Source organism: Pleurodeles waltl, chromosome 3_1 (genome assembly GCF_031143425.1).
Source record: "Pleurodeles waltl isolate 20211129_DDA chromosome 3_1, aPleWal1.hap1.20221129, whole genome shotgun sequence".
NCBI lineage: Eukaryota > Metazoa > Chordata > Amphibia > Caudata > Salamandridae > Pleurodeles > Pleurodeles waltl.
In genome coordinates, this window is record NC_090440.1 from 772,488,964 (window position 1) to 772,514,003 (window position 25,040).

The window sequence follows — 25,040 nt, forward strand, 5'->3', positions numbered from 1 at the left end:
GTACACGCCACCTGGCCCCATGCTAGCTTTCATAGACTATGTTGTAGACATCGCTACTCCCCCAGGCCCTGGCATCAGACAACTTGAATTTCCACCTTGAGGACCACACCGATCCAAACAACACCGCTCTACTCAACAACTTCGCCACCCTCAGCCTCAGACAGCTGGTCTCTGCACCAACACAAATCGCAGGACCCACACTGGACCACATCTTCACATTAAGCAACCTGATCACCATCGAGACCATCACCACCCCAGACTGGACTGACCACCGCTGCTTACACTTCACAATCACCACACCCAGCAGCTGCACTTGCATCCCCAGGGCCCCCCACAGGAAATGCAATTAAATCAGCAACGAGCAACTAATCTCACAGCTCGCCAAATCCCTCCCTCCTCCCTCTGATGATGCCAAAACAGCAGCTCGCAATCTCAGTGCAAGGATCACAAAACGCGCCAACACTCTAGCCCACCCTCCGGTTGTCATCGGCCAAACGCGTACCTAAAAAAGTCAGCTGGTTCAACACTGAAATCACAAAATTAAACGTACCCGCAGACGTTTAGAGAAAAAAATTGAGACCTTGCATCATTCAGAGCCTCTACCGACGCCCACTGCAGAAAAATCAAGAACGCTAGGAAGGACACACTCCGAGTTCACAGATTCCCCCCTCCGAAGCCACCAGCATCTCCCTGTTACAGGACCTCTGAGACAAACTCGCCACCTTTATCCACCGCAAGAACCAGGACATCTACAACAGATTCCTCCCAGAAAATCATGGCCCCGGAATTTGTGACCAAGCTTCCCCCAACCTCCCAGAACACACCCAGACCATCCACAGCTGGTACACGCTCTCCCCAGAGGAAACAGTCAGCATCATAAACAGCATCCACTTTGGAGCCCCCACGGGCCCTTGCCCGCACCACATATACATCGGAGCCAGCGCATTCATCGGCCGAGCTCCAGGACACAATCAACTGCTCAATCAACACTGGCACCTTTCCCGAGGACCGGAAACATGCCGAAATCCACCCTCTCCTGAAGAAACCTTCAGCCGACCCATCAGAACTAAAGAACTTCTGGCCCATCTCGCTGCTACCCTACCCCACCAAAGTACTGGAAAAAGCAATCAACGTACAACTACAGAATTTCATTGAGGCCAACAACTCCCTGAACAGCTCCCAGTCCGGCTCACTCAGCAACCACAGCACAGAGACAGCCCTCCCGGCAGCCACCAATGACATCTGATTACTCCTAGAGTGCAGCCACACAACAGCGCTCATACTCCTCGACCTCTCAACAGCTTTCGACACAGTCTCCCACAGCACATTTCGCACCAGACTCCACGACACAGGAATCCGCAGAAGAGCCCTGGAATCGATCCACTCCTTCCTCTCCGGGAGGACACAGAGGGTCAGACTACCACCCGAGGGTCAGACTACCACCCTACACATCCAGACCCACATGAGCCAACTGCAGAGTCCCCCAAGGATCCTCACAGAGCCCCACACTGTTCAGCGTATACATGGCCCCTCCCGCAGCCATCGTCAGAAGCCACGGTATAAACATCGTGTCATATGCTGATGACACACAACTCATCATTTCCCTCACCGAAGACCCAGACATTGCCAAAAGGAACTTCCACTCAAGAATGGAAGCCGTCACCACCTGGATGAGAGAAAGCTGCCCCAAGCTCAACTCAGACAAGATTGAGCTCATCATATTCGGAAACGCCACCTCAACTTGGGATGACTTCTGGGGGCACACATCCCTCAGAGACACCACCCCCTCCCCCCCGCACCAACTGAGCACGTTCGCAACCTAGGCATCATCCCCGACTGCTCCCTATCCATGACCCGCCTGGTAAATTCAGTCCCCTCCTCCAGCTAGCACACACTCTGTAAACTTTGGAAGACCTTGAGAAGGATCCCAGCAGACTGTCACAGGACAGTCACCCACGTCTTAGTCACAAGCAAGCGCGACTACGGCAATGCCCTCTACGCTGGCACCTCAACTAGAAACATTAAAAAAATAAAACTCATCCAGAACGCATCCCCCAGACTCATTCTGGACCTCCCACGCTGAAAACACATCTCCCAACACCTGAGGACCAACCACTGGCTACCGGTCGAGAAGCGAATCACCTACAGCTACTCACCCACACGTACAAGGCCATTCACAACGCAGGACCAGTCTACCTGAACTACCACGTCTCCTTCCACACCCCGCCAGATCCCTCCGCCTCACCAAGATGGCCCTGGCCACCATCCCTCACATCCGCAAAACCACAGCCGGAGGACGATCCTTCACCTTCATAGCAGCAAAGAGCTGGAACAACCTCCCCTCGCACCTCACACAAAGCCAGTCACTCACCATCTTCAGGAAGAACCTGAAGTCTTGGCTCTTCGAATGATGGCTCTCCCTCCCAGTGCCTTTAGACCCTTACAGGTAAATAGCTGCACTTTACAAAAACTGATTGATTGATCCCTAATATAGTACTGTTTATATACTAGTTGACAAAGATCCCCAAGCTCCTGCTGCGTGCTTTGCATCCATTCCAATCCCCTGTCAATTTGCTGTACCCTCCCTTCTTCCATCAAAATTATTAAGTTACTCTAGTGTCCGGTTCAAGTTTCAATGCACTGCCATTAACTGAGCTACAGTACAGCTACAAGGTACAAATGTTAGCTGGATCTTGGCAGGTCTAGTTAATCCATAGGTGTGCAGTTTCCAGCGCAAAACATCTGAAGGGCATATACATACTCATGCAGTCGCCATTGGCGCTTTATAGTCTCATGCCAGAAATCTGGCCTGACCAAGAATTTCACGCTGCACAAATTAAAAGGAGTGGATGGATGGGCGGCTTGGAAGATGAGTTGCCTCAATATATAGTTCTCTACATAAACGAGGAAAGCATGTGTGTACTGTGTTGCTCTACCTTTGTTGGCTTGTGAAAAGGAACTCTATGAGCTCTTTGAATAAGGGAGTTCATATCCTAGTCACTTCAATGGGGGAATGATTGTTTGAACAGGCGGACAATGTAAACTCTAGCATCACTAGACTTCTTGGATTACTTCTCCACAAACGGTTCTCAATATCCTCTCTCTTAGAAGCCACACACTTTAGTTTGTTTTCATAAACCCCCCGCTTGACGATGTGGTCTGGACTGGCTCCATCAGACCAACAGAATATGGCTCAATGTCATTCAGGCCACTATAAATTATGTCCATTTAAGCATTTGTTTTTCGAAGAGCCATCACAGATTTTAGATGTGAAGTTTTCAAGGCTAAAGATTTGTTTTCATATTCTTCCCTGTCAAGCTGAAATATTCTTTAAATGGAGGACAGAGTTAGTGTAGGGGGAGAGCCATCAGCTAGGGGGAGTTTAAGCAAGGTACTGTCTTTTTGCTCAGGTATCAAAGCATGGAAGGAAGTAGAGGGAGTATCGTTCATGGCAAGAGTAGATTGCAAGGAGAGCCGTTAAGAGCTCTGTTCATAATCAAAAGTCTGGGCACTGGTAGGAGTGAAATTGCCTCCTTTAAAACCCCAGGACAGTTCCCCACCCTTAAACATGCTCAAGATCCCTATACTTTTGTGACTAGCACCTCTATTTGCTCTGCTGTGAGCTCAGACAGTTTGTGAGGCACTCCTTGTCTTTCTCTTTGATACCAATTTGGCAAGTATGTTACTATGTCTGGGCTATAACAATATGCTTGTCTGTTCTTGCCTGATATGGATTCTGCCCCAGATTTTGATCCTGAAGATGTAGTTAGACAGCCAGACTCAGATGAATCACAATAGGAAAAAAGGTCTCCAACAACTTCTGTATTTCATGAGCACCTTGAGAGAGCATTGTATTAATTGAAACAGTTTCTGAAGGACCAGTAAAAGGAGAGAACTCTATTAGGCGAGTCTCCTTTGCGTTATCTGAACCCTTCCAATTAGATAAAGGGCTAGAGATAGCTTGATACATTTCCTGAATGTTTTAATGACTTGGTCCACTGTAAAAACTTAGCAGAATTGACCAGTCTATTATTCATTCAATCAATCAATCAATCAGTAATTTGTTAGGCGTGCTACTCACCTGGTAGGGTCTCAAGGCGCTGGGGGTGGGTGCTACTGCTCGAAGAGCCAGGTCTTGAGGCGCTTCCTGAAGGTCAGGAGGTCCTGGGTCAGACGCAGGTTGACGGGGAGGGAGTTCCAGGTTTTGGCGTACTGTAGAGTAGACACAAGATGAGATTGCATCTGAGCCTGGAGGTTTTAAAATGTCTTGAGCCTCCCATTCAAGCATCATGACATGAGGCGAGGTTTGATCAGGGCGTCTTTTTTCTATTTGAGGGTCACCCCTCAATAGAAGTGACGCCAGGTTGGGAAAAAAATAACTTTGTGTTTTCCGTGCAGGAATAACCTGAGTGATAGCATCTAGAGGAGGTGGGAACAATGAACGGTCAAAAGGAGCTGGTACGTTTCGGCTGAAATCCTTTGCTCTTTCCTTAGCTCTCTTCTTTGCCAGTTTGGCATCCTGCTCTCATGAAGAACGTGGTGTGGCTTTCCAGACAGTATGACTCCGTCTCATGTGGCAGGTGGACAGGCTTTAATTCAAGGGAAGCTCCGGGTGCTACATCCTACACCCTGCTTTGAACCGTGGAGCAAGCTGCCGGATAGCATCAAGAGGCAGGGATCACAGCGTATCAAATTGCTGTCAGGCCACCCACATGGTCAAAAATTCCACGGAGAATACCCAGTAGGCAGCCGGAGCGCGCCAAAGAAAGACTGGGAATCCAGCCTAATACTGCACAAGAGGAAAAACCTATGCTTCCAGGACGCAGCAAGAGAGAGGAGTGGCACGGGGCAGAACCCAAGCCAGCGGCACACCAAAAAAAAATAGCTTTACGGGGATGCCAAACACAAAGCCAATCAAAGATACCAGTTACGGTTGAAACATTTTTAAGCCTGTGCAGTATTGCCGCGAGTCCCACCGGGTCTGTCCGCAGTCAGCCAAGCACCACCTCTTTTATGGAGAAAAAAATTCAACTTAATATGCACTGAGAAATTAGTCCTAAGATATTGTTGATATGTTAATTGTTCATAAGAGTTTATTATAATCAAAGTGTGCATGATTGTTGCAGTTTTTCTTGTATTGGATGTTGAACTTTTTTTTTTTTTTTAACACATTTGTTAACTAACTTTTTGAGAGCTGTGAGTGTGGCAGGTAATTTCGACAAATCCATACGGTTAATGAGACTAATGCTAAATTTAGATGTGTGCCACAGACTGAGATCTAGGACGCAGGACTCCTGCCCAAGAAGGAGGAAGGACTTTGTTGGTTCAAGAATATATAGGGCAGTGAGGCCTTGTGACTGGACAGTTAAGGGCTGGGGCTCTTGGGATATGTATTTGAAGTTTTATTGTATTGTAATTGGCTGCTGTGCCTTATGTCAGAAAAGAAAGAAGCATAATCCAAAGCCTCCGATCCTGACATAGAACCTATGTATAATTATCACTTCAAGGGCTTATTGCAGTTCTGGTTTCATACCACTAAAATGACTTGGCATGCATTAATTACATGTGGACATAGTTAACTAATTAAATGCCTAAAATAAGACACACAACCCAGTGAATAGGTCTTACTGTAGATCTGCATTGCTAGAAATGGACAAAGGTTAATCTGCTTAACTCATACATCAGGAGAACCTTCTGCATTGCAAGAAGGACAAGAGTAGCTCCTGGTCACTTCACCAATTAGTGTTCAATGTCCTAAGCCATTATGGTTTACTGTAGACTTTTCTCTGGCTTCTATAAGGTGATCGACAACAGAGCTACACGGAATAAGACATTGGCATAAAGGTATTCATTTCAGAAGCACTGTCACTTTTGTAACATCCTTAAAGCCCACCCCCAACTCCAAACTTTGAGGAGGAAAGCTTCATATATATATATCCAACCAAATCTACCTTAGTGTGAACATGTAGCCTGACAGTTACCGTGAAAAGAAACTTGAAACGAAAAAAAATATTACTAATTATTTGTCATGAGGTTGCAACCTTGATAATTCTCCATGACTGTAACAGTGACAGGCATTTACGATACTCTTGCACCAGAAAATATGCAATTGGCAGATGGTGAAAATCCCAACAAACACAATGGAAAAAATTCCAGACATTCAATGGGTCCAGCATTGCATTTTACTGAACATTTTAGCCAATTGCAAGACACACTTCGACTTACATTGTGCTCCCAAATACTGAACAACGTTTATATTGTAAAGGAGATCTGACTTAACATGCAACCAAATTGAGAATTATGTGTAGGGATCAACATTTAGAATTACATCTTAATGTAGACAGATAAATTAGCTGTTTGAATTAGATTTCAGAAAGCAATCTTAAGTGTTCTATGACTAACCTTAGTCAAGAATTGAATATCTTGTTTCGTTTTCACAAGAAAGTAACTCCATTAGTGGAAACCATGGTCTCCTTTCTGGAGCAAAGGCATCCTACACGTTACAACCCATACTAGATAAATGCTTTCCCACCAGCATGCTTAGATAACTGATGTTTTGCGTCTTTGTATGCCCTGCCCATAACATGCCAGTTTTATTACCACTGCTCACACCTTCTCCCAACTTCCATGGGCCACTTCAATAAACTTAGTGGGACTAATGTTGGAGGTATCCACACCCAGGCCAACAGTTTAAACAGCATTGTGAAAAAAGCTAGTTAAGTCTTACTACCATTTTGTCCACCATAAGGGACAAAATAGCAGAAAAAAATTATTGGAATTAGACAGAGCAATAAGCTCCAGCAGAGGTACCATGAAAGCCAGGGGAAGATACACTTCAGAGAATGGGCCTTAGAACAGCAGAACATTGGGCTGTGCAAATCAGACTACTGACAAATTTAAAGCCTATACTAAATTGTGAAGATATACCTGTTCAGTTAGCTTCCACTTCTGCTCCAAGGCATCAAACATAACCCTACAGAGTTCCTGAACATCATGTTGTTGCCAAGCTGTAAGGCAAAAGATAAGCAGTCACACATCAATAGTGCTTTCCATTTATTGGTCCATAAACAGTTTATTGTAAGCTTATCAACCACATTTTTCTAATAACGCACTAACAACAATAATTCAATAGAACTATTTTAAAGGAATCCAAGTCAAAGCCCATCTCTTCCAAAAAGATTAATGATGTATAGAATGATGAGAATTAGGAAGAACTGCTTCAAATTCAGAGTGAGATGAAGGACAAAACATGCAGGTTCAGCAACAGAGAAAACAAGTGATAACATCTGGAAACGAAATACTTGCTAATAGGGGAGGAAGAAATGCAGAGTCGATATAAAAGCTGTAATGCATTATAGGAATTCAAAGAATACATTCAAATTACAAAAGACTCACAAGATCCCATGGGAGTAAACTATCCAGTGACAAGGTTGAAATCTAAAAACACGAACCAGGCTTGAATTTGTTTTTAAAACTGGATTAGCAGCGATTGCTAATATATTTGACTGGAGATGTTCATTTCTTTAAATAACAATACAGGTTACTTCATTAGAGCAGAACTTGTGTAGCTCAAACCTTGACAAACGGCATCAATGTGCTCTACAGGTTGAAAGGCAAATATAGAGTCAACAAGTCATTAGAAAGATAGCTATGTTCTCGAAGCAGAAGTGACTTAAATTTGTATCCAAGTCAAACAATGAAAAGTTAAACAATTAACAGTCCCACACACTCAGGATCCGAAAAATCCTTTAAATAGAGAATCGCTTACTTTGTTAATATAAAACAAAATTAAATTTAAAATGTATACTTAGCCTACGGAAATGCTATACTAACGGAATATTACATGCTTTTGTAGTCTGAAATATAAACATCAAGCAAATTACTTCTACTTCCCAATTAATAGGCAGAGAATAGTGGTCCTGAAACAGATTTTAAAAGAAGAATGTAGGAGGAATTGAAGGAAAATTTTGATATATCCACTGAAGCTCTGAAAAACTGAAAACTATGGCTCTGTGCCTTTAAGTGAGCCATCAGTATTATATTATGCACTGTTCTGGCAGCGCTTCAGTTCTTTTCAAGGAACATTAAAATCTTGTGAAACGTCCACATGCTTCTTCATGTCAGGCCAGTCTGGCTGCAAATGCCACTACTGCAGATCACGGGCCGCCTCCACCAAGTTGCTACTAATCTCGGTATGACGACCTTCATGCTGGGCCCACTGGGACCTCATGTTTCACTGCAGGGCTTGCATGTGCAACTTGCCATAGTTTACAAAGCGGATGAATGACTCCATAGGGCTTAAAACCTGAGAAGCACTTTCACCTAGCAACAAAAGACTTTCAAGCAGAGAAATCAAAGCCCAATGTCCCAGACTCGTTGGCGTAGAGGGAAAATCTTCAACTCCACAGTGCCTAGAATTGCCCCAATGAACTAGTTACTTACCTTCTGTAATGCCTTAGAGACCATCATGTAGAGACCATCTTGCCACAGATTCATTACCTCAGAATGATGCCCAGGAGTCTGACTGGATCTAGACATTTTTTCATAAGCAGTTGGAAGTGAAATGCGCGATGCCTATATAGGTGCCACCACAGCGAGCTGTCAGTTTGTTTTTGTGACTAATTCTAGGAGCACAGAACCATGAAGAACGCTGGCCAATGGTGTGTGAAACTAAGGCCCTGAAAAAGGAACAGCCCTGTACCCAAAAACGCGTTCGCGGAGCAGGGAGGATGGGTGGGTTGGTAAGGAATCTGCGGCTAGATATTGTCTCTACCAGATAAGGCATCACTTAAGGTAACTAACTCGCTCATCTGATAGAGACTTCTAGATTCAGACTCCTTACCTTAGAATACAGGCCTCGAAAAATCATGAAAATGTTACTAGACCTGCAGGTCGAGTAGCTTGAATAACCTCCTAACCTAACTGTGATGTACTTGACCCGGAAACGGGTCTTAAATTGTGTGATCCCAGACAAATATTGTATTTTATAGTCGCCTTTTTCTTCATTCTCACTTATAAGTGCACCTTCAAATATGTGAGTTCAGCATTTCTGCTGTAAAAAAATCCTATGTTGTTTTATTAAATATAGGGTACACATGATCCATGCATGCCTTGCCTCTTAGTTTACTAATAGCTTTGCCATCAGGACAGGAGTGTTTTTCGGTTTATGTTTCAACACTTACTTTAAATAAATATGTTCCTAAAGCATGATGTGGTAAGCGCACAGTCATTTACAGACCGTAAACTTCCAAGAAATGTCCAAAAACCTTCTCACCAACTTGCAGCTTTACTGATAAAACTATGTAGTGTATTAGCAATAGTCTGTGAAAATTGGGTTTCAGAAAACATAATTTGCACTTCACCAAGTAAAGTGTTGACTTTTTTTTTTCATCCTATTAAAATATCTTTCATCACACAGAAGTACAAAAAATGGTCTTTCACAGCTACTGAAATATATTTTGAAATGTTTGTAAAGTTGACTTAGTTATATAAATGTTGTGTGTTCTGAAAAACCTGATACCAAAAGCCTTTTTATTTCACATAGGTCAGACAGTTCACCTTATAAAATGCTGGAACTCTGCAGTCACAAGTAAAAGTATTTGCATTGCAAGAAAACAAACTGACTTTTGACCTCTGTCTCTGAACACAGTCCAAATGTGACAAGAATAAGATTTAAAAGCATCTTAATTGCTAATTCTGTTTGGACTGAACAGAACACCTCTTCTTTGTCCACTGCCAGAAGGGTCAAATGGAATCTAAAACTAGCTCGACTACATAAAATAAAACTTGGTCGAGTAGATTTTTTAAACCCTAGAATAGACATCCAAGGAATACCTCCAGAAGATGGGTCCACAAACGCAATTTAACCTAGAAAGTCCTGTATGACTGAACGGGCAATGATCCCATCCCGATAAACCTGACTGTCCAGGCAGTACAGCTTGGTGAACGAGTGCTGTGAAGCCCAAAGTGCAGCCTGACAGATGTCCAGGACATGAACCGTGCATGCTACCACACAGGTAGCAGCCTTTGTTCAGGTGGAATGAGCATGAAAGCCCACTGGGGGTTGCCTCTTGGCCAATGCATGGCAGATCTTTATGCAATGCACAATCTATCAGGAGATGGTTTGTTTCAGCACGGCCTTCCTTTCTTGGCTCAGACATATCCCAGGAAGAGTTGATTGTCTCCCCGGTGTGATTGCGGGTTAAAGACAACGCTCTTTTTTGGCCCAGTCGGCAGAGTCTGTCCTCTTCCTAAGAGGGATGAGGTGGAGCTTAAAAGGTAGGAAAAGTGCTGGACTGGCCAAAGTGGAACGGGGCGACTACCTTCGACAAGAAGGATGCTTGAGTCCGAAGGACCAGTTTGTTTATTAAAAAGATGTACAGAGGCTGAGATGACAGCTCCTGCAGTTCACTGACCCTCCACCCAGATGTAATTGCCATCAGAAAGGCCATCTTGATGGTGAGGAGCCTATGAGGGCAGTTATGAAGTGGTGTAAAAGGGAGTGCGCACAACAAAAGTAACAACCAAACTGAGGTCCAAATGATGCATAAGAGAGGGAGCTGGAGGAAACCCGTGCTAATGCCCTTTAAGGAACCCATTTACTACAGGGGACTTGGGAAAAAGGTGCAGATGAAGAGTAAATATGTTTGTCTGAACATCATGCACAAACATGTTGTAAGGAAATGCCTCCTTGGCATGGTTGCCCCCTGACTTTTTGCCTTTGCTGATGCTATATTTACAATTGAAAGTGTGCTGAGGCCTGCTAACCAGGCCCCAGCACCAGTGTTCTTTCCCTAACCTGTACTTTTGTATCCACAATTGGCAGACCCTGGCATCCAGATAAGTCCCTTGTAACTGGTACTTCTAGTACCAAGGGCCCTGATGCCAAGGAAGGTCTCTAAGGGCTGCAGCATGTCTTATGCCACCCTGGAGACCTCTCACTCAGCACAGACACATTGCTTGCCAGCTTGTGTGTGCTAGTGAGGACAAAACGAGTAAGTCGACATGGCACTCCCCTCAGGGTGCCATGCCAGCCTCTCACTGCCTATGCAGTATAGGTAAGACACCCCTCTAGCAGGCCTTACAGCCCTAAGGCAGGGTGCACTATACCATAGGTGAGGGTACCAGTGCATGAGCATGGTACCCCTACAGTGTCTAAACAAAACCTTAGACATTGTAAGTGCAGGGTAGCCATAAGAGTATATGGTCTGGGAGTCTGTCAAACACGAACTCCACAGCACCATAATGGCTACACTGAAAACTGGGAAGTTTGGTATCAAACTTCTCAGCACAATAAATGCACACTGATGCCAGTGTACATTTTATTGTAAAATACACCACAGAGGGCACCTTAGAGGTGCCCCCTGAAACTTAACCGACTGTCTGTGTAGGCTGACTAGTTCCAGCAGCCTGCCACACCAGAGACATGTTGCTGGCCCCATGGGGAGAGTGCCTTTGTCACTCTGAGGCCAGTAACAAAGCCTACACTGGGTGGAGATGCTAACACCTCCCCCAGGCAGGAGCTGTGACACCTGGCGGTGAGCCTCAAAGGCTCACCCCTTTGTCACAGCCCAGCAGGGCACTCCAGCTTAGTGGAGTTGCCCGCCCCCTCCGGCCACGGCCCCCACTTTTGGCGGCAAGGCTGGAGGGAACCAAGAAAGCAACAAGGAGGAGTCACTGGCCAGTCAGGACAGCCCCTAAGGTGTCCTGAGCTGAGGTGACTCTGACTTTTAGAAATCCTCCATCTTGCAGATGGAGGATTCCCCCAATAGGGTTAGGATTGTGACCCCCTCCCCTTGGGAGGAGGCACAAAGAGGGTGTACCCACCCTCAGGGCTAGTAGCCATTGGCTACTAACCCCCCAGACCTAAACACGCCCTTAAATTTAGTATTTAAGGGCTACCCTGAACCCTAGAAAATTAGATTCCTGCAACTACAAGAAGAAGGACTGCCTAGCTGAAAAACCCCTGCAGAGGAAGACCAGAAGACGACAACTGCCTTGGCTCCAGAAACTCACCGGCCTGTCTCCTGCCTTCCAAAGATCCTGCTCCAGCGACGCCTTCCAAAGGGACCTGCGACCTCGACATCCTCTGAGGACTGCCCCCGCTTCGAAAAGACAAGAAAACTCCCGAGGACAGCGGACCTGCTCCAAGAAAAGCTGCAACTTTGTTTCCAGCAGCTTTAAAGAACCCTGCAAGCTCCCTGCAAGAAGCGTGAGACTTGCAACACTGCACCCGGCGACCCCGACTCGGCTGGTGGCGATCCAACACCTCAGGAGGGACCCCAGGACTACTCTAAGACTGTGAGTACAAAAACCTGTCCCCCCTGAGCCCCCACAGCGCCGCCTGCAGAGGGAATCCCGAGGCTTCCCCTGACCGCGACTCTTTGAATCCTAAGTCCCGACACCTGGGAGAGACCCTGCACCCGCAGCCCCCAGGACCTGAAGGACCGGACTTTCACTGGAGGAGTGACCCCCAGGAGTCCCTCTCCCTTGACCAAGTGGAGGTTTCCCCGAGGAACCCCCCCCTTGCCTGCCTGCAGCGCTGAAGAGATCCCTAGATCTCCCATTGACTTCCATTACCAACCCGACGCTTGTTTCTACACTGCACCCGGCCGCCCCCGCGCTGCTGAGGGTGAAATTTCTGTGTGGGCTTGTGTCCCCCCCGGTGCCCTACAAAACCCCCCTGGTCTGCCCTCCGAAGACGCGGGTACTTACCTGCAAGCAGACCGGAACCGGGGCACCCCCTTCTCTCCATTCTAGCCTATGTGTTTTGGGCACCACTTTGAACTCTGCACCTGACCGGCCCGGAGCTGCTGGTGTGGTGACTTTGGGGTTGCTCTGAACCCCCAACGGTGGGCTACCTTGGACCAAGAACTAAGCCCTGTAAGTGTCTTACTTACCTGGTTAACCTAACAAATACTTACCTCCCCTAGGAACTGTGAAAATTGCACTAAGTGTCCACTTTTAAAACAGCTATTTGTGAATAACTTGAAAAGTATACATGCAATTTTGATGATTTGAAGTTCCTAAAGTACTTACCTGCAATACCTTTCGAATGAGATATTACATGTAGAATTTGAACCTGTGGTTCTTAAAATAAACTAAGAAAAGATATTTTTCTATATAAAAACCTATTGGCTGGATTTGTCTCTGAGTGTGTGTACCTCATTTATTGTCTATGTGTATGTACAACAAATGCTTAACACTACTCCTTGGATAAGCCTACTGCTCGACCACACTACCACAAAATAGAGCATTAGTATTATCTCTTTTTGCCACTATCTTACCTCTAAGGGGAACCCTTGGACTCTGTGCATACTATTCCTTACTTTGAAATAGTGCATACAGAGCCAACTTCCTACACATGTTCCAACGGATGGCAAAGCAAAACACAAACGCTGTGGGATAGCGTAACTGGATGGACGGAATGCGGAACCAATCAAACATTCACCCCCAGCCACAGATCTGGGTTTAATCCATCCATTATTTTGCTCACCATGCCACCCCAGTTTGAACCCAGCCATATGCAAATCAGTCTTGACCCTGTTCCTCATGGGAACAGTCCAGCCCGAACTGCCAGGCCAGGTTCTCCCTGGACCGGAAACAAGCATCCTGGGACCGGTTTCGGGGTTTCACCCCTCATCAGCCAGGCTAGCTTGAATCCAGTGGCACAGTGATCCCGGGACCCACGTCTGGGCATACCCGGCGCACTTAGGGCGGCAAAAGCAAAGCAAAACACAAACGCTGTGGGATAGCGTAACTGGATGGACGGAATGCGGAACCAATCAAACATTCACCCCCAGTCACAGATCTGGGTTTAATCCATCCATTATTTTGCTCACCATGCCACCCCAGTTTGAACCCAGCCATATGCAAATCAGTCTTGACCCTGTTCCTCACTACCCGGCGCACTTAGGGAGGCAAAAGCAAAGCAAAACACAAACGCTGTGGGATAGCGTAACTGGATGGCACATACCGTCTTGGTGGAGGGATGCCAAGCTGCCAAGAAATTATGAAGACTTCAGGCACAAGGTCAAAAGCTGTCTTCCCCTTCTGCTGGGACAGGAGGTCCTCCCGAAAAGGCAGACTGATCGGAGGACCGACGGACATGCTCAACAACATGGGAGAGCATACTCTCTAAAAACCAGTCTGGAGCAACATGGATGACTCCAGGAGGAGGTCGTTCCAGACCGTCTTGAGAACTCTGGGCAGGAGTGGTATTGGCCAAAAGGTGTTCCATAGGCCAGAGCTCCACTTAAAAGCACCTCCAAGCGAGAGTCACCTTGGAAATTCCAGTGTGTGAACAAATCTAACCAAGGCTCTTCCCCACTGCTGAAATAGACCTTGCACCACTTCTAGTTGGATGCCACTCATGATCTGATAGGTATCTTCAGCTGAGTTCATCAGCTCTGGTGTTAAGACAACTTGCCAGGTGTTGAACCACAATGGAAAACCCTGGACGTTCCAGAGATACAGGGCCTCTTGAACAGAGTCCACAACCCCACTCCACCATGTTTGTTGCAGTACCACATGGCGGTGATGTTGTCCATGAACATCTGCACTAGTATTCCATTGATGAAGGGTAGAGCGGCTTTCAATGCCAACTGCATCGCTCAGAGCTCCACAGGTTGATGTGGAGTCTGGGTTCCGCCAGAGATCTCCACCTCTCCTAAGTGGCTGCCCCAGGCCAGGAGTGACAAGTCTGTCACTGCTGTCAGATCTGATTGGAGAAAGGGGAGGGGTCTTCTTTTCACTCTTACGGTATAATCTCTGACCCAGAGAATCTGAAAAGACCAGTAGATTAAGGGTACCCTGTTTGGGGGATGGATGCATAACCTTTATCTCTATGAGGACAAAGTCACTCTCACACTGACCAACCAAGCCTGATCCTTTGCATCCCACCTCCCTCTTCTGGAAGAAAGTGAAACAGTGTTTTGTTTCAAGGTTAAGCTTGCGAAACCCCCACATAGTCAATATTACAGTATCAGAGAAGAACAATACTCCCCTGGTCGCGACTACTCACTTTCAATGGGCTAAACACTCCATTAAATATCTGGGTCTCAGTATCAAGTAGAACCTCAAAGACTGATCCAAGGCTAACTGAAAACCATTCAGAAAAAATACCCTTAATAATATCCATAGATGACAGCCACTTTATATTTCATGGCTGGGCCGTATAAACGTTATTTAAATGAATATTCTTCAAAACACAGCCTACTCCCATACCTGCTCAGGACATAACCCACCTACAAAACAACATCCATGCCTTCATCTGAGCTGGCAAAACACAGCTGATCTCTAACAAAATGTTAATGCTTCCGAGACACAGGGGGAGCTTGGTATGTTCCAATCTCTTGGAATACTACTGGGCAACAGATTTTCAACACATTACAGAGCGGATAGTCCGCAAAAGTGAAAAGCACTGGCTCCATATGGATAGGATGGTGGCATGCCGCCCACTGTGGAGCCTTGCCTGGATTCCACACTCCACACCCCCAAAATCGCTCACACCACCACCCCAATGAAGACATACTCGACACCTGAGATCAGATGGCAGGCAAAAAAGGGTTTCATCATCTTTCTTTCCCCCAACACTCTAATCACCAGAGTTCTAGACTTCACCCTTCCTGCCCCCACAATTCCGAAATGGGAAAGGGGCGAATCAGAGTGCTCTCTGTGACCTCTTCCGTGGCAAGAGCATCAAACCGTTTAAATTATGCAAACCGGAGTTTCAAATCTCAGAAAACTTGTGACTCCAAATTTACCAGCTTAGGCACTGGGCCCTCCATTCCATTAATGCTGGTACTGCCACGAGACCACTCACCCCTTTAGAAAAACTGGCAGCGTCAGTTGAGAGGACCGAAAGGATTAATCTCTAAAACCTATCAGGATATACGAGATTCCAAGCCTAAAACACCTCACACCTGCTAAACTAGATGGACAAGAGACCTGGAGACAGGCATTTCCCCAAAATAATGGGGCACATTATAAGAGGATATACCTAAATCCCTGTGCAGCATCTCTCAACAAGAAACAGCATACAAACCAATGTTCCAATGGTATCTCATTCCAACCAGACTACGACATGTTCCCTACAGCTTCTGACGTATGTCTGAGCCCTCCACAGTCCTCCTGCGGCTGAAACAGACAGAGTTGGAGGGGATGATGTGCTCGGACTGGACTCTTACACACCACATGACAAGGAAACCAAAAAATGTAACGCTTTATACTGGAAGCAGAAAGACCCACAGCCAAATATGTTATAGTTTCACAAGATGTGGCATGTTCTAAACATGGAACAAATCACATATTGTATAACAAGCACAGACAAGACATTCACTCTGCTATGGCAACCCCTCAAAGACTACATATCAAGACTCCAACATAGCAGCAATATACCTCAAAGGATAAGGGCACTCCCATTCTTTGACTAAAAGTACGATTCCCCCATCTCCTGTCTTTCCCCAGAGGCACCTCCCCAGCTATCCTCTCTGCTGGCCTCGTGACCTAATCTCCGGGTTGGTTCGTCCAGGGAGGAGCTTGCGAGGTGAAAGTAGGGGGTAATAATGTTGCATGGTCTTTCTGTATGAATGCCCAGCGTATCAACGTAAAGATATTCCATTGTAATTCCCCTTTTTTTCTCTCTTAAAATCATGGCTCTTTGATCAATCTGCTGTGCGGTTGACAACAGCCTGGCAAACTCTGGGTGTGCTGGGCCCAACAAAGCTTTAAGTTCCAAGGAAGCAGACTTTGATGGAACAAGAAATACATCTTAATGGCCTTGAAACTTCTCTATGAAGTCAGAGTGGCAGGATGGGGTTGAATCCCACTTCACTTTCTTATGTTTGCACTTACCCTTGGGAAGCAGAAAGTGGAGTGGTCGCAGAAACAGCCCCATGACTGACCACAAATAGGAGCAGGATCTACCTCTCGCATTCAGTGACGTAAAAATTGCCTCACGGTCTTGAATTATCTTCAGGTGCATTGGAGGGCATTTACCACACAAATTCAGTCTTGCCTGGAGTCCTGTTACCAAGGAACTCAACGAGCTGGTCTGGGACTAACATCTGCTCATGCAATCGTGGCATTGCTTGAAATCGTTCATGGTTGGTGGGGTGGGGGGGAGACACATTCCCTAGCACACTGGGGAAACATTTTGGAGTCAGCAGCACTTCTCTGGATCTGCAAAGGAAGACAGAGAAAGAAAAAACTGACAACGGTGCACCGCGGTGGAACTTTTATCCGTCTCTGCTTCATCACTTCAGGGGCGGTATGGAGTCAAAACAGAGCTGCACAAAGCCACCTACCAGAGCATGAGTCCTACTTCAAAATTCTTCATATCCAGTTCACCCCAGAAGGACACTATAAGGTGAGGAATCTGTGGTTAGAAGGATCCATCATAAGAAATGTGATCCATAATGTTACTGAGAAAGTCATATTTACAGAGCTTTCAACAGACCCTTAACTGTGGGAGACAAAAAAAGAGGGGAGGACGGCCCAAAAGGTGGAGAAAAAAAAAGCTGAACAGAATTACACCAAACAAGGCAGGAAAGCACTCAAGGAAGACACTTTGCAGGTCCAGTAGTTTAATATTTGTGTTGTCAAAGTGTTTTTTGTAGAGCTCAATTTCAGCCAACCTGCATGAGCAGTATGTGCTTATTTTGCCTATGCCACATCTTGGGCATAGTAACTGAACAGAGCAGCCATTTTACATTCATGTGCTTCACACTGGTCAGTGTGAGTTTCACAGCTGCATGATGGGCACTCTGCACCCTAGGTTGTTTGGTATCACACAACTCAGAATGCTCAATCCAAACTGGTAGGAAAATAGCCAATCAGGGAGGGGTAAGTGCCCTCTGCTCACAGGAAGATGTCACATAGTGGGTGTAGTCACCCTAGGGTAGATGTGGCCCATTGGTCACTACTAGGTATTCCCTTAAATGGCCACTAAATGCAATATTTAGAGGGCACACCTCGACTTCCAGATCACATTCCAAGGACACAAAAAGGCCAGCAACAAAGAAGGCACAAGAAGACCAGTAACAATGAAGACCCAAGGCTCGAGAACTGCATTCCTGCTGCACTAACAAAAGGGTGCCAAACACTGCCTGCTGCACCCAAGGTATCGACAATCAACACTGAGGGGTAACTTAAAAAGTACTTACCCAAATTTGATGATCTTGGTTTTAAAAAAATTATAAAAATCCGAAGTATTTTTATAAATCGGTCTCAGGTTATGCCTTTGAGTGTGTCTTCATTTATTGATATTGTGGGTACAACAAATGCTTTGCACTTCTCCAAGATTGGCCTAACTACTCAACAAAGCTACCATAAAAAAACAGAGCATTAGGTAGTCTAGCTTTTACCTCTGTAAACCAACATGTGGTTGTCCGGACTCTGAACAGTGTGCCTGGTTTTGCACAGTACAGAGAGCCAGCCTTCTACAGTCCATCTGCTCCAAAGATCTCGTCTCTGTGGTTTTCTGCACTAAAGTTTTTGGTCAATGCACTCCACTCGCCACTGAGGTGGAGGTGGTACATGTTCGGGTTGGTACCAAAGTACACAGTCAAAGTTCAGGCCGAAGTGTCTTGGACTGAGGTGCCAGAGGTCGAAACCGAAGACAATGTTTTCAGTTTTTATATTTTCGGAGCAGAGCCAAAGGGCGGGGCAGCCGAGACAGTTTTTCAGATCACACCCTGTGGCAGTAGCTGTCCGTTGGCCTCTAAAAGGGATTTTTTTTTTAACAGTCCTAAGGTGGGCAGGAGAGGCCACAGTACTCACTAGTTATGATGATGTTACCTCCTAGCTTTTGATGTCCGACTGGACGTCAGAGTCCTGGATATAGAAGGCCTCCTCTTGTTCTGGATCCTCCTGGGTGTGTTCCTTCCTAGAGATGTCCAGGATGTCGCCTAGACTTCTGTGCCATCTTCAACCGACAAGCTTTTTGTTCCCGAAGGGTCTTTTTTGACCAGAAGGGTTTGTAGGCACCACAGCTAGCTTCTTGGTCATTGGGGGGGGGGGGGAGGAAACATAAGTTACACACCAGATGGTGGTCGGTGAGGGGGAATTTCGAGTGACACCAAGGATAGAAATGAATTGGCATCTGTTTCATCAGCTGAGCATACTCTTTGGTGCCGCATGGTGAGGTAAACCCAAAATGGGCAAGGTCACCCCTGAGGGCACGTGGTTGGTGCCCGGACCGACGAGAGGAGACGAACGCGAAGATGGGAATATGCAATGGAGAAACAATACCGTCGATAAAGAGAAGACGGAAGGAAAGATTACGAACCAGAGCGAGTCAAAAGACAGAGCGAAGACACGCCCGAATTCAACAGCGGACAGAAAACAATCTAACAAAGGAGTCGATACCCATGCTCTGTGTCACCAAGAAGGAGGCGGCACTTGATCCCGGCACTAGATGGCAGGAGTATGCAGAGAATATGCATCTACAGCCACAAGTCATCAAACACAGACACGCACACATATATATATTTGTAATTATATATGCACAAACACACAAGCACACAAGTATACATTTCAAACTTGTTCTCATAATATAAAATACTGGGGTAAATCCTCAGATATGTGGACATTTCGTGCTGTGATGTTGGCTGCTAGGTGGCTAAGTTGATCGCATACCTTTAAAATAATCCATAAACCATAATTTTAGATGTTATAAAAGTGTAGATCTAGGCATAATAAATCAAACTGACAGTCTTTGTAAGTCATAAATATCTTTTCAGATTTGCTATAAAACATTCATTATGTAATAGCTAAGAAAATCTGAAACGAAACAGACTGACTGACTGAAATGGTGTAGGTGGGGATGTGAAAAGAGCAAACTGGGGTGGGAAATTATAGCAATTAGGGGCCAGATGTAGGAAAAAAGCAATTTGCGACTTGCAAATTGGGAGTCCCTGCGACTCGCAATTTGCAAGTCGCAAATTGCTATGCAGTACGGTGTCTCAGACACCGACTGCAACTCGCAATGGGGTCGCAATGACCCACCTCATGAATATTCATGAGGTGGGTCGCAAATTGCGGCCCCATTGTGAGTATAGGCACTCGCTAACATGGAGGCCTGCTGACGTCAGCAGACCTCCATCTTAGCGACCTGCTTTTAAATAAAGCTTTTTTTTTTTTTTTTGAAGTGTAGCCCGTTTGCTGCACTTAAAAAAAAAACGAAACCTTTAGTTCCCTTGGACCACTCCCTGCCCTAAAAAAATATTTTGGGCTCCAGTCACAGTTTGCGATTGGATTACCATCCACTTGAAGTGGATGGTAACTGCGATGCCATTTGCGACCGCATATGCGGTCGCAAATGGTATTGCATCCCAATGCGACTCGCAAATAGGAAGGGAACACCCCTTCCTATTTGCGAGTCTGAAATGCATTTTGCGAGTCGGTAACGACTCGCAAAATGCATTTCTGCATTGGGATACGCGTTTTGCGACTCGCAAACGGCAAATTTTGCCGTTTGCGAGTCGCAAAACGTTTGCTACATCTGGCCCTTGGTCTCTACTGGTGGTAGATTTAAATACTTTCAAGAGATATACTGTGGAGAGGACAGGGGTAAAAGAGTGGGATGAGGGGTTCAGTTTGTAGTGTAGTCCTGAAACTCAGAGGCACTGTCACAGGAACATAGTTACCAGAGAGCACACTTGAACAGTGGCAGTGCAACAATACTGGCAAACATTGGATAAAAAAGGCATTATTGGATGATATGAATGCCCTAGACCACAACTGCACATTATTAGCATATTAGTGCTCAATACAAACCCTGCAGTAAGACACCATTAGCAACATATTTATATCCGAGGGATTCTTATCTATTAAATATTTTTTATCATGGAAGTCATACTACCCAAAACTGACCACAAAAGTAGCTAGGTCACTTACAAAAGCCTTTTTTTTTTTTTTATAAAGAAAAGCTTTATTTTCAAGTTTTATCACGTTACACAAGTAAACATCAAAAATAACATAGCCGTTGTCAGTAACAAAATAACATGAAATGTGCAGCTGTACCAATACATTGAAAGTACAATGCATACTGCCATTATTTTCAATCAATGTAAGTGTTATCAAGAGTCAAGGGGGGTCCTCTTCTCCCCACTATGTGGTCTTGTAATCCTCAACCATTTTCCCTGGACAGTTGCTTTATCAGTGGGGCCACCCTAGTGTCTCATCCTGTAGGCAGGACCCTGTGCCGAGTTAAACAGCCATATGGCTCTCTGCATACTAGAGATAGAACTGCCCCGCAGCCCAGGCACAGCCACACATTATTCTCACTAGCCCCGCAAGGGAGCTGAGCCTCTCCATCTGGTGCCTGAGCCGCCAGCACTTACCCCCCCCCCCCTGTCAGCTGCTCCATGCAACATACTCTCCCACTCTCAAAATCATCCTCCAGGCAGTCATCTGTACAAAATTCTCTCATACGCCTCAGTTTGGCCAATGCCTATTCCTCTAGGTCCCTAGACCATGTCAAGGCCATGATTCCAATAGGAGACAGCCATTGAGAGGCTACCATTTGCTTAGCCAGCAAGACTACCAGCTGGGCAAACCTATAGCGCACTCTGCCCTCCTTCAGGCACAGACAGTGCCTGACCACAAATTCAAGATGTACATTGGTAGCCTGTTTTAAGTGGCTAATTACCTCCTGTCAATACTAGGTTAAAACACCACACCTCCATATCATGTGGATGAACACAACTTCACCCCCTCACAATCATCAAAAAGAACAGGTAATGGACAGAATGCAGAAACAAAAATCAAAAATTCACCCCCAGTCACAGATCTGGGTTTAAACCACCATATGTTCTGTGCACCATGCCCTACCAGTTTGGACCCAGCTGTCGTGAGGTTATTTTAGCATCATTTTATGTGCAGTTCATTTTAGCCATAGGCCTGCAGCTTGTGCCCTTCAACCTAGAAAATAACTCATTTTATTATTTTAGCAGAAGCCTCATATTGTGGTGATGTTTTTATTCTTTCATCTGTTCGTTTTACTTAGGAAATAGTTTTAATTTCTTAGCACAACATCTTCACTCTGTGCCTGCTCAAGGCTGTACACGATAATTTTGTCGGTACAAATTAGAACATCACATTCCTTAACATTTCATGGAAACATACATGTTTTTATGTTAGGGCAGTCTTTCTAGAACATCAGATGTTATATTATAAAACACCTCTTTCCCCTATACATTAGAGGGAAATTTCAGCCAGAAGTTGGCACCGCATGCTGTTCAATTAATTGCAACTGTCTTCTGAGACTAAACATCATTTCTGCCTTCATGGGACAAGACTCTTGGTAGACCAACAGCTCTCTTCACTACTATTTTCAGGTATGGGGGATGATGTCTTCCCAGGGGTCTTGAAGGGTGGATCAGGGCTAACACTGCTGTGCTCTAATATAGCATCTTAGTGGTGTAAGCAGGAATTCTGACACTTAGCATTGTGACACTATAGTGGTTTTTTTCTTAGGTTTCACTTTCTTTGTATGTTTCATTATCCTGATTATTGCAGTACATGCCTTTTTATCTAGGATGCAGCTGATTCAATAAAATTATTTGAACCAAGTCCTGCTTCTGTTTGTGTTTGCATGTGTGAGACGAATGCAACTGTGAGAAAAAGATGTAAGATCTGTTCCACCATGATTTCCCAGAGAAATCAGAATGTCATGCACACGGCTGTCACAAATCACCTCTACCCTTGGGAACTGGTGAGATACTGCTAGATGGCCGGAAGGATTAGGCCTACAGTTGTCACATTGTGGGAGATTAGACTCAGTTCCCCACAAATCTGTGGTGCTGCCACCCAAACCCAGCAGTCTCATTGTTATGAGAGCCAACACGACACAGCCATGTGCAAATCAGTCTTGATGCTGCTCCCCATGGGACCAGTCCAGCCCAGTCTGACAAACCAGGTCCTCCCTGGACCTAAAGTAAAAGTTACTATATAGATGACTGAGTTTGTCTGCTCTGATGTTCAGAGAGCCCGCTAGATGTTGAAGCCATGTCCAGAGGCAAAGAGTCTCTTGACCAAGTGTCCACAACCCCACTCTGCCTTGTTTGTTGCAGTACTACATGGCGGTGGGGTTGTCGGTGAACACCTATACCACTTTCCCTTTGAGAGAGGGAAGGAATGATTTTAATGCAAGTCGGATCGCGCCACACTCCAGAAGGTTGATGTGGAGCCTGGACTTCGCCGGAGAACAGAGGCCTCTGATCTCCGCCTCTCCCATGTGGCCACTCCATCCCATGAGTGACGCATCGGTCACTACACTGAGATCTGGTTGGGGAAGGGAAAGGGATCTGCAGTTGACCCAATCTGGATTCGACAACCACCACAGAAGATCTTTCGCAGTTCCCTCCGAGATCTTAACCATGTTGGAGAGATTCCCCTGATGTTTCACCCCCTTGAACTTCAGGTCCCACTGCAGAGCCTGCATATGCCATCTGGCATGTTGGACCAGCAGGCTGCAGGAGGCCATGAGGCCCAGTAGCCTCAGAGTTATTCTCACCGAAATCCAGGCTGAAACATCGGTATCATAGCCTGAATATCCTGGACTTGCTTTTGGGGAGAATAAGCCTGAAACTGCACTGTGTCCAGAATAGCTCCAATGAAAGGGAGCCTCTGAGAGGGAGTCAGGTGTGACTTTGGCACGTGTATAGTGTGCCCCAGTAAATGCAGGTGGTGTCGTAGTTTGGATGTGGGAGACCAATTTCTGGAGTGTTTCTGTCTTCAGCCAGTCATCGAGGTAGGGGAAGTCTGAAACCCCCAATCTGCGCAGATGAGCTGCAACCACTACCATCATTTTTGTGAAGACCCGAGGGGCGCTGATGAGGCCAAAGTGAACTGAAAGTGCTTGTGACCAACCACTAACATTAGGTAACGTTTGGGGCCAGCAGGAAGAGAATGTGGAAATAGGTGATCTGCAAGTCCAACGCTACCATCCAATCTCCACAGTCCTGGGCAGAAAGGACCGAGCTAGGGTTAGCATCTCAAACTTCTCCTTCCTGAGCAAAAGATTTAGAGACCAGACTTGACATCCTCGCAGAGAAGTGCCAAATGATCCTCCGATAGATGATTGAATGATGGTGGCATGGCTGGAGGGGAGGTCTCGAAGGGGAGGGAGTAGCCCCTTCGACGATTTGTAAACCATCCTATTCACAGGAGCCCCTGTGCTGGGTCTTGACTAGGTCCCCAGTGGGACGTCCGTAAGTGTTTCATTGAAGGGAAGGAGGGGTTCTGAGCTGGAGGCCCCATGCAGAAGCACTTCGGTCAGTAGGTTAGTCCTGACCTCCACAGAAGGAAGCTTCAGGTCCAAAACCTCAGCAGACCACCTCACCACCATAGAATAGGACACTCCCTTCCTCCATAGCCACGGTAGGGGGAGAAAGCATGCCGGAGTCAGGAGAGCTGTCTAACCCACTGGCATCAACCAAATCCTGTACCCAGTCCATGTCAGCATCAAGCTGGTATTCTAAAAGGTCCACTGACCCTTTTACACTATCCCTGTATCCACAGCAATAGGAGTCAGGATCAACCCTGGGCCCAGGAGAGCCCATGGAAACTGGGATTGGCATTGAGTGATGTTGTTCACGCTCGTCGAGGATAAGTATAGGGTCGACGTCAACTGGGCCCAACCGGCGCAGAGAACGTCGATGTGTTACCGATGCCAGGGAAGGTCGTGTTGGCATGACTGGCATCGGAATGGCTCCAGAAGCAGATCCTCAGGTGCCCTCCAGAGTCCGGCTGAAGCCGTCAATTTGGAACCCGAGGGGGCCCTCACAAACTCCCCTGAGCCTAAAGGTGCCAAGGGTAGGTCGGTCTGCCCAAATATGAGGTACATGCCTTCATAAAATTCTTTAAGTTGGGCAGGGATGGCACTGGCTCAAGGAAAGTCGCGGAGGCGCAGAGTGGACCCAGACGGAGGCTCATAAGACTGAGGCCTAGAGCGTTGACGTTTTTCCCGCGTCGCGTCATGCGAGCGACGGGGAGAAGCTGAAGAACATTTTGCCTTCCTCTACGAGTTCTTCTTA

At 46.1% G+C, this 25,040-nt stretch overlaps 1 protein-coding gene across 3 annotated transcripts in view; it reads right to left on the reverse strand.

The window, feature by feature from the left end:
- Positions 1–25,040, reverse strand: part of USP47 (ubiquitin specific peptidase 47) — a 1,215,141-nt gene that overhangs the window by 855,102 nt on the left and 334,999 nt on the right. For all 3 annotated transcript variants that reach the window (XM_069223601.1, XM_069223600.1, XM_069223599.1), the window contains one exon: positions 6,928–7,007. In XM_069223601.1, the coding sequence (XP_069079702.1) occupies positions 6,928–7,007 (80 nt within the window). The remainder of the gene's footprint in view (positions 1–6,927; positions 7,008–25,040) is intronic.